Genomic DNA, 11367 nt, shown 5'->3' with positions numbered 1-11367 from the left:
TTTTTTTTTTGTAAAATGCTAAGTGAAAATTTATGATACTAACATTAGCAGACATTTAACAATTCTTGGAATTTTTATAACTAATCAACTGTTATAAAAAATATATTTTTGAAAATTCGCATTTATAATTTTTTTTTTAATTTCCACGAGCAGTTTTTTTCATTTTAATTAATTGTTGTAAAAATTGTTTAATTCAATATCATGAAAATTTTTTATCAAATTTATTTATAAACTTCTTTATATAAAAAAAATATTTTTTTTTAATTTCAACTTAAAAATTTTATGATTTAAAAAAAATAAGTGAATATTAAAAAAATTTTTTAAATAAAATGATAAGTGAAAATTTATGTTACTGAAATTAGCAGACATTTAACAATTCTTGGAATTTTTATGATCAACTGTTATAAAGAATATATATTTAAAAATTAGCACGTAACTTTTTTTCCATTTCCACGAGAAATTTTTTTATTTTAATTTAATTATTATAAAAATTGTTAAATTCAATGTCATAAAAATTTTTTATCAAATTTATTTATATATTTTTCTTCATATAAAAAAAAAATATTTTTTTTTAATTTCGACTTTTCAAAATTTTATGACTTGAAAAAATAAGTGAATCTTAAAAAAAAATTTAATTATTTTGATTTTATGACCAAAATTAACTTTAAAAAAAATTAATAATATTTTAAACTTAAAATTCATTTTAACATTTTTTTTAAAATCTAAATTGTCAAAAAATTTGATCAAAATTTAATAATCTCTTGATAATAAATAAAATACATTTTATTTATTTACCTGTTGAGCAGTAGATGGAGCAGTAGCTCCATAATACGCAGCAGCTCTTTGATGCTCACGAGCCTCAGCTTGTCTATGTAGCCGCTCAGCAGCCACCAGATGCTCACGCTCACGTTCCCGCTGCTCTCTAGCTTGAACATCTCGTTCACGCTCACGTTCACGTTCTCGTTCCCGTTCCCGTTCTCGCTCACGTTCACGTTCACGTTCTCGCGCATCATGCTCCTCACGTTCACGCCTCTGTCGTTCTTGTTGGTGATGCTGCTGCTGTTGCTGTTGCTGCTGCTGTTGAGACGCAACTTGTGAGGGATGCGCGGCTCCACCGGGACCAGGATGATGGTGACCATGTGAGGGCAACCCCGCATGTGATGGGGGAGGCGCACCGTGACTTCTGCTTCCTGGTGGTGGCAGTGTTATAAAGTTACTCCACGGCGCCGAGGCCGTCGACATATTTCTCTGCGAAACATAAGGTACCTACTTCAATCAATACTGCCATTATAAAATAATATTGATCTTAATATTAATTTCATTAATAAATAATTCTTTTGTTAAAAATAAAAAAAAAAAAATTTTCAACTAATTTTAGATATTCGTTAGCTAAACCAATTAAATATAATTAAATTTATTTTATTATTTATTAATTTTTTTTTTTTTTTTATAATTCCAATTCAATTCTTTTTTTTTTTTTTTAATAAAAATTACTTAAATAAGTGATTTTAATTAATTATTTTATTAAATTGTTTTTTGTCTTAAAATATTTTTAAATTCTGAAGAATTAATTGTTTAAAAATTAAAAAAAAATTTTTTTCAACTTAAGAATTTTTATTTAAATTAATAATTTTTTTTTTTTTTCAATTAATAAAAAAATTTTTTAATTTTTTGTATAGTCAGAGCCTAAATATTAATTTATTTATTTATTAATTATTATTATTATTATTATTATTAAAGTAATTTAGATTTTTTATTTATTTTTTCAATAAATTAATTGATTGATTCTATTAACAACAAATAAAAATTTTTTATTTATTTATTTTTTACAAAAAGAAAATAACACTTTTTTTTTTTTTTTTTTAATTTTCTTTAATTCAATAATTATTCAATATTTTATTAGCAGATATTATGATTAAAACTTTTTAAAAATTAGACTATCATTAATTTTAAAATTCTTTTTATAAGTTATAAAAATTTAATCCTAATCAAAAGTGTAATTAATTAATAAAAAAAACAATAAAGATTAAAAACTACAAATTTATATATTAAATAAATGATATAAATAAACCTTCCACGTAAATCTATTTATATTTTTATAAGTAAACGTTATAATAAATTTAAAATAAATTTACAGTATTTAATTGACATTCTACTCGTAAAGCGTAGGCGAAAAAAAAAAATTTTGGCAAATCAACAAAATCAAGTTAAATGCGATTGGATCCAACAAACAAGATGAATAAACAGTCGCTTAACATATTCAACGAACGTCTCTCTTTCATTTTTATTTACCTTTACACAGAATTCAACATACATACGTTATGTGTAACACATATTACATGTATGTATATCTATCTATGTAATTACATACAAGAACAAATTATTATATGTAATATGTGTATATAAGTAGAAGTATTATGTACTGGTTTTAACTATCGAGTATTTTATCTATCCGTTTATCTCTTTAGACTCGTTCACGTTATACATTGTATATTGTATCGGGGGTATCCCACTTAGTAGCCCGTCAAGAGCGACAATCTAATTATAGCCTCACACAACTACTTACTAACACAAACTCTAGACCGTATAGTACAAAGATACTGTATGCTAATCAAGCCAAGTTGATTCGTGCGAATGTCAACCCACATTATTTTGTATTGCCATTTGACTCAATCTATTCACTATCTATAGGAATATACATAATGCATCAACATGTCCGACTGGAATTGAAATCTATATTATTAAGAGAATAAAAAAAATTTTGTGTCCAGAATAGTCCTATGATAAAATTGGTTTTTTTAGTGAAATTTAGTGTCATTGCAAAGGTCTTGATTTGAATTTGTGCCTTTTCAAAGTTTCATGTCATTCTCACCGATAGTCAATTTATTATGATAAGTATGTAGACTGCATTTGAAAATTCTCTATCTCTAAATACATAATTAAGAAATTACCTTGTATCTTGTGAAATATTGATATTTTTAAAGATATAAGCTCATCCCGATGTTACACTCATCGAGACCTTTCATTTGAGTACCCACATCAATTTTTCATATATTTATATATTTTATATATACGTATATATGAAAAATATATCAAAATGCATGTGGGTACTCAAATGAAAGCTCTTGATGAGTGTAACATCGGGATGAGCTTAAATCTTTAAAAATGTCAATAATTAAGAAATGACCTTATATTTTGTGTACGATTGACATTTTTAAGGATATAAGCTCATCCCGACACTACATTCATTGAGACCTTTCATTTGAGTACCCACATCAATTTTTCATATGTTTATATATATTATATATATGTATATATGAAAAATATATCAAAAATGCATGTGGGTACTCAAATAAAAGCTCTTGATGAGTTTAACATCGAAATGAGTTTATATCTTGAGAAACATCAATAATTAAGAAATAACCTTGAATCTTGTGCACGATTGACATTTTTAAAGATATAAGCTCATCTCGACATTAGACTCATCGAGACCTTTCATTTGAGTACCCACATCAATTTTTCATATATTTTATATATTTTATATATTATATATATTTATATATGAAAAATATATAAAAATGCATGTGGGTACTCAAATGAAAGCTCTTGATGAGTGTACCATCGGAATGAGCTTATATCTTTAAAAATTTCAATATTAAAAAAAGTACAGTGCAATTTAATAAAAGTCATTATTCAATAAAGCAGAATTTTATTTATTTATAGTTCACAAGTCACGGCAGTCACATAATGACTGCAAGGTTGCTAGTATTTATTAACTAAATAATTTTATTGGCATCAAAATTTTCATCTATGTACTTGAAATTATTACACATTTATAAGTATCAAGTTTTATTAACTAATAAATCACGTAAATGATATAAATTACGTATTTAATGACAATGGCTTAATTATAACCATTGCGCAAGTAAGATTTTTTTTGTTTTGTAATTGTAATAAATAATAATTCAATGTAGGCGTTAAATAACTTGAATTAAATAATCGGCAATTATTCATAATTATAATTATAATAAATGTCAAGCTTTATTGTTGTTGTTTAAAAAAAAAATTATAAAGGTTAATGACATTATATTATTATAGAATATGGATAAAATGATTTGTGGGTCTTAAGTGTCCAAGGCCAGTTTAGGTCATCAATGTGATCAGAAAATAAAAAAAATAACAATAGTAATAGTAATAGTAATAACAAAAAATAAAAAAAAATTTATCATCACTTTATCTTATCGCGTTCGCACGAATGTACAACTTGTAATATTAATGTCAGAAGCAAACAGATAAGTCACAGATAATGTTGAATCAATAAGATAAAGTAAGTCATCATTTAAAAAACACTGCTGCAGATATATATTATATTTATTGTATATGTAGGTGTGGATGTGGAAAAAAATTTACATTTAAGTTTTTTTGTTGTCTGTTGACACAACAGTTTACTATCTAATTATGAGATTCATATTGCAGATTCAGGTGATATCAAGTATGTGTTATATATATGAAAGTATATAAAGATATATATGTATAATTTGACGACGATTGTCATTCAAGTTATCACGACCTCGACACGTGACGATTTATGCCAGTGACTCATATATGTAAGAAGTATTTGTTTTCAGTAAAAATGTTTCTTTTTATACAAAAATAACTATCGGATGTGGGGGAAAAAATTAGAGTGAAAATTTATTTATAAATAAATTATTGTTATCTTGTGATGATTAATAATCTGTATGAAAAAATAATTTAGCTGGTTGGTCTTTTGGAGAATTGGGTCAGCTTGATATGGGATCGCACATGTGAAGAATATAGATGAAGTTAATAATATTTAATAGATTGAATTGGTAATTAGAATTATTGATATTTATTTATTAATGGGATTAATAATTAAATTAACATTCATGGATTGTTTGAAATATTCATTGAAAATTAATTATTTGAGGAATTTTTTTAAAACAATGGATTTAAAATTTATTGAAGTAAAAAAGAATATTTTATTTAAATTTTACTACTTTTTTTTGTTTTTTAATTAATTGTTTAATAAATAATCTAAAATTCTTAAAAAAAAAATTATTATTTAAAAAAAAAAGTTTTCTCTTGAATTTAGCTTTTTTCATCAATTTAATGTTTAATTTACTAAATAAAGAATTTAAAAAAATTTCACCATAAAAATAAAATATTTTTAATTAACATAAAAAAGAAAAATACCAAATTTCTTTTTAAAAATAATTGTATTAAAATTATTAGAATTTCTGCGTAAATTTTTAAATTGATAAAAAATATAATAATTGCAATTTAAAGTATAATGAAACATTCAATAATTTTTTTATAATATTCTAAATTTAATAACAAATTATTTATCGTAAAATTTTTTTTTTAAGGTTTTAAAATTTAAAGATAATTTTTTGACTTTTAAAAAATAGAACGATTGCTGAGTGAGCAAAAAAAATATATCATAGTGTAATACTAGAAATAAATAATAAAATAAATATAAAATGAAACGATTAAAGGAATTGCTGACTTGCAAATTCATTCGAGGAACAATTTGTTCCAGGGAAGAGTTGGTGTAGTATACTATATAACACACAATACTGCTACGTAAGCAGCAGACACGTTTACATGGAGATACAAAGAAGTAGATGAGACGGTATATATATATAATATATATAATAAAGAATAAGGTGAAGGTAAAGAAATAAGAGAAAAAGATAGACTGATACTGATGATGTTATACTCTTTATGTACTGTAAGTTCGTAGAAGTAAACGGAGATTGTTACCGGCTCCAGCGACGCGCAAGCTCGTCCAATTACATGGGATCAAAGCTCTTTCGATGGAATTTATAATAATAAAATTTTTTATTTACTTTTTTTTTACGTGACCCCTGAAAAATCCACTTATGTACTCCAGACACTTTAGTAATCTAAAGATTTTTTATTTTAGTTATTTCTTCTGAATTTAATTTATTTTTAGACAGGCGGGGCTCGATTGGGAAGTTAAAAGAATAAATTTAACTGTTTGATTTTTCCCGTTTGCAGTAAATATAATTTTTACATTTTATCTTGTTGTACTTTTTAAAGTTATTTTTTTATTGCTTGATAATGTACTTGGAAATTTTTTTTTTTTTTATAACAAATTTTGGTAATTAATGAAATTTAATACAATTTTAAATTGAGAGAATATGTGTGACAATTAGTAAACTGATATTAGAGTACTATAATAATTAAAAGTCATTTAGATTATTATCATTATATTATTTTAACTGATAAATAATAATTTTTGTAATTTGAAGTGAAAATTAATTATTTATAGAATTAAAAAAAAATCATAGTCTAGAATTGAATTGTTTTTTTATTGATAATTACCTCCAATAAAATTTAAAAATTTTATCTCATAAAAAATTAATTAATAGAAAAAAAAATTTATTTTGACCAAGACCATTTTTATCTTCTTCATTAATTTTTTTGCTTCAAATAAAATTTTTTTTTCTGTATAAGTTAGAAAATTAAAAATCTTTCAAGTAAAATTAGTCTTTAATGTTTAATACATCCTTTGTATTAAATTTCTACTTTTTTAATCCTCGAAGATTGTTTTAAAAAATATTAGCCAAACAAATTTGAATATTATAAGATTAATGATTAAAAAAATTTGGAATAATTTGTAAGAAAAAAAAAATTTAGAGATTAAGTAGAATAAAAATTTACATTATACTGTTCCCGTCTGATAAGATAGCCCCAACCTACATATTTAATTATTATTATTAATCTCGTTACAAAAAAAAATTCTATAGCACCTGGGCATAGAACGAGTACATATTAACAAAAATATATTTTATTATCAACAATCACTTAATATATAAGATAGTAATATAGTAATACTTAATACAGTGCAAGCTAAAAGAAAATCTAATTCTAATTACATAATTTTTTCTAAATTAAGGATCGTCAATTTGAAAGCTTGAACTCGATGTCAGTAACTTATTGGCTCAAGGGAATAGAGTACGATGGAAGTTAACGAGATTATAAGTTTAGTTTGCAAGTCTAACTTTAACTAATCTGACTAAAGTTCAACCAGAGAGAGTGTTTCAGTGTATTAGTAATAGTTGCTACTAGAGAAGTTGGTAGTTTTCAGTAGTTTAGCGATGTAGCCTCTTTATCCCGCATGCCACCTCCAGAAACAGCCCCATTTTATTGCATCTTATGTCACTGATAAATTCCCGTTATTCTATTATCCTTTTGTCTTAAATATATCTTACTTTTTTACAATTAAAAATAAATTAGTAACAAGAATTCTTTTTAAAAATTTTGTTTGATTTTTTTTAATTTCTTGTAAGTGAAATGTTTTTTAAAATTTTTATGATAAAATCTATTGAAATTTACAAAAATTGGAAAACAAATTAATTTTTATTTAAAATAGAATGACTGATGATTTTAATATCGATATAATTAAAAAAAAAATTCAGGCATAAAAACAGATGCGTGAGAAAAAAAAAGTAAAAACAAGTTGAAAATCCGGGTAGACTGTTTGGTCATCGGAAATTCCTGAAAGAGAGATTTTGACACACCTGTCCCTCTTAAAAAGGACTAGGATAATATAAATTGCTCGGGAGAATTTTTATTAGAAGCAGTAAATTAAATTTAACTGATTTAAATACACATAAAAAAGAGAAGTGGATAAATTAGAGTTTTTTAGAATAAAAACCGGTCTCTGGTAGAAAAAACTGCAAGTATTACACTTTACACTGTAATAATTGAGACTGTATCTTGTAATAATTCAAGGACAATTGTAAATACTAAATTTAATAACTTTTAATGTATTTTTAGTTGCATAAAACTTTGAACTAGAAGTTACTTATTATTTTTCAACAATTTTATTGATAAATTCATAGTTAATAACTGAAACTTTTATAATTCGATTCATTTTACGGTGGCACATTCATTTATATCAAATATTAATAAACAATTGCTCATTCACGTATAAATTATACAGATTTTTTCTCGTTTTTTTCTTTAATTAAATTCCTAAATTAATTTTTTAAATTAATGGTATTTAATTTTAAATATTTTCTATTGATAAATAAATAAATAAATAAATAATTTCCCATTTTTTGTTTTATAAAAATTAATGTATTTTTCATTAGAAGAATAAAATTGAAAGTGTGAGCTACTAATTATCGATAATAATAAATATACTATAAATTCTAAAAGCTCAACCTGTAATTCTTAAACTCTCAAGCTTAATTATCAAAATGTAAAGAATTATTACAAAAAATTACAGTGTAAAATATTAAATGTGAGAGTGAAATCTCAAGGTTGAAATCTTTTGCTATTATAAATTGGAAAAGGTTTTAAATAAAATTGTAATAGTTGCTATAAGTCTTAGACATGATTACTTTTTACAATTTCACACTAAAGAAACTTGTCTGGTATTTAAAACTCCAATAAATTTAATTTTCCCGAGTAAACATAAATAACAATAAATCGATAAAAATAAAAATAAGTATTTTATTTCCGTATTATTGTTTGGTTGTTATTAATATGTGCAAGTATAAACAGTACATAATTTAATGTATAATCAATAATTAATGTGTAATATTATTTTTATGAATGCTAATAACAATTAGCATTGCTAATTAACAAGACAGAACTAGAAAGAAGACTGAGCGAGGCTTTACACGTGCATTGCGATAATAAACAATGAAAGTTGCGTGATAATTACCGACACAGTTCATGAATCATTAATATTATATAGTGTGTAAAAAAATAAAGATAAATATTTTGCCTATTTATTGTTTTTTAAAAGTAAAAATAATATATTCAACTCACGTTCCAAATAATATTTTCTATCAGTTACATTCACATTATTTTATATTGGGGGGAAAAAGATCAAATAACAAAAAAATATTATTTGATTACGTATACATAGAATAACTAATGACTTAGGGGAGAATATATTGCAATTATAATTCAAGGTCACGAGAACACGATCGATCGAAAGAGAATGAAATTAATAAAATAAAAAAAAACGGTATATTCGTATCGGAGGTTCATGAACGACTGAAGGTGCTTTCAAGGGCAGGTAGGAAAGTATCACAAATGGGTTTGTAGAAAGATTGACGATCTTGGATTGAGGGTATTATAGTACCAGGAGAGGGGAAATCCCGAATCGAGAAATGAGAATTGAGGGATGAGGAAGAAGACCAGGTTTATAAATTCAGTGGTGTGGGATTTGAGGGGAAATATTTTAAACACAAGAATGAGCGAAAGGAATTTTAACGCACGTTATGTATATGTATATAAGTACCGATAAATGTATACAATAGCGACCTCTGCTAAAAGTCCACTGACAGGTTTCTCGGGGTATTGATGAAATGGAGTAGAGGCAAGGGATCGCTCAACAAAAGAGGCAGGTGCTGGAATGCATCGATTACTCTACTCAAAGAATTGGATACGTTTTTTTATTCTTGTTTTGTAAAACAAGTTTTTAAATGTGAATACCAGATTATTTAATCGATTTTTATGTTAATTTCACTGAATTGTCTTATTTAATTGACCTTTTTGTTGATTTGCACAAAATGTATCCGTTTACTGATTAAATAATTAACTTTATTAAATAAGAAAATACTTTTGTATAATTTTATTGACTTGAATTGAGCAAAAAAATGTTTAAATCAAGAAGAATTTATTAGTTTAAAATTATCTAATTTTTTAAAAATTATTTTCTTGGTCTAAATTTTTGTCTCTTAAACCGAGTTAAGATAATTATTTACAAGTGGGCTCCACTCTATTTTTGGCCATATTTAGGTGAAAAATAAAAATTTTTTTTATTCTGCTTATTTCTACAGCGAATTTATGATAAAAAAGTTGGAAAAAATTTTGGCTCTCATGTTTTTGGATAAAATTTCTATTTTATCTTTTTTTGATAAATTTTTTTTTTTTTTAAAGTATACAAAAAAAAACGAACAATTAAAAAAAAATGTTGAATATCACAATTTTCTAAAAAATTTATAAATTTCTGAAAAAATTGTAAAATTTGTTAAAATTGTGGTAAGGTAAAAGCCCCAATATATGATCATATACTGGTACATGATCATACATTGGGGCTTTTACCTTAGTCAATTTTTTTTTTTTAAATTGTTCATTTTTTTATGTATTAAAAAAAAATATACAAATATATATATCAAAATTTTCAAAAAAAAATTTCGTTCAAAAAAATGAAAATTAAAATTGTGGACCCTACATGTAAATAATTACCCGATTTAATTTTTTTTGCAAAGTAGGCTATTGAATTTAAACATTTTGATAAAGTTAATTTTTTTTATTGTAAACAAATTAATAAACAAAAAATGTATTCTACTTCTTTAGAAATTTTTACTTAAATATTGTCTGAGTAAATTCAATATAAATTTGAAACTCACCCTTTGATGTGCCAATCTAAAGGACTCTTCAAAATGTTTGTGTACTGCCTGCTCAGCAGCTTTTTGTTTCTCCAATTTTTCGAGATCCATTTTGGCTTCTCTTTGCTGCTGCTTTTCCAATTCCCGGGCTTCAGCTTCTCTTCTTTCTCTGCAATAGATGAAAATAAAAAAAATCATTAAATTATGATTAAGTAAATTGTTAGTTATAAGTTATAAGTTATAATTTATGAACAAACAGAAATTTCGTCAGCGTATAAATAACGGGAGTAAATAACTTTATATAGTTAGAGATTAATATAACTAAACTACTAATTTAAAGTAACATATCAAAGCAACCACAACTCGTAAGTTTGCAAACAACTTGGAAACTTCCAAGGACGTCAAAGAGTCAACAAGACGATGGAACTTTGGTGCCGGCGCCGATAAACTTGGTCGCAAACTTTCATCTGCCTCCTTTTTCCTCCTCTGCTCTCTTCTTCCTTCACCTCTTTTTTTCTATCTCTTAAACTTCACATCTCTTACATACATACATATAAACTTTATTCGCTTTCAGCGCCTCTTTCCCATTTAAAAACTTATTCTTCAACAGACTTTACGAAATAACACACACGACATTCTCTGGTAAACTTTGTTCCATCGTTATCAGAAATAAAAAAAAATTTATATCTTTTTTTTAATCATATCTCGAGTGACGTCTCAGTCACTTATATGCACTTATGTGTATTTAATATCTCAATGTAAATCTGTACTGATTAATGTGATTAATATGAGAAAGATCTAGAACTATATTTAGAAAAAAAATGATAAGTATTCATTATCGTTTGCGTAACACGCTCTTTTATTTCCTTAAAAGTGAAAAAAAATTTAATAAATATTTCCAAGTTCTTTGATAGGTAGATTACATGTCTATAGCAACCCATAGAAAGTTTAATAAAATTTTATTATG

At 24.7% G+C, this 11367-nt stretch overlaps 1 protein-coding gene across 5 annotated transcripts in view; it reads right to left on the bottom strand.

The window, feature by feature from the left end:
* The window catches only part of LOC123271298 (probable JmjC domain-containing histone demethylation protein 2C), a 193680-nt gene that overhangs the window by 34369 nt on the left and 147944 nt on the right, over positions 1 to 11367 (bottom strand). For 4 of the 5 annotated variants that reach the window (XM_044737585.1, XM_044737583.1, XM_044737580.1 and 1 more), the window contains exons 9-10: positions 10422 to 10569; positions 796 to 1266 (exon numbers count right to left, since the gene is read on the bottom strand). In XM_044737585.1, the coding sequence (XP_044593520.1) occupies positions 796 to 1266; positions 10422 to 10569 (619 nt within the window). The remainder of the gene's footprint in view (positions 1 to 795; positions 1267 to 10421; positions 10570 to 11367) is intronic. The other variant, XM_044737582.1, reaches the window with a different exon arrangement.

This window comes from Cotesia glomerata, linkage group LG9 (genome assembly GCF_020080835.1).
Source record: "Cotesia glomerata isolate CgM1 linkage group LG9, MPM_Cglom_v2.3, whole genome shotgun sequence".
Classification (NCBI taxonomy): domain Eukaryota; kingdom Metazoa; phylum Arthropoda; class Insecta; order Hymenoptera; family Braconidae; genus Cotesia; species Cotesia glomerata.
Note: the sequence above shows the minus strand (reverse complement) of the source record. Positions and strands in the feature narration are given on the sequence as shown.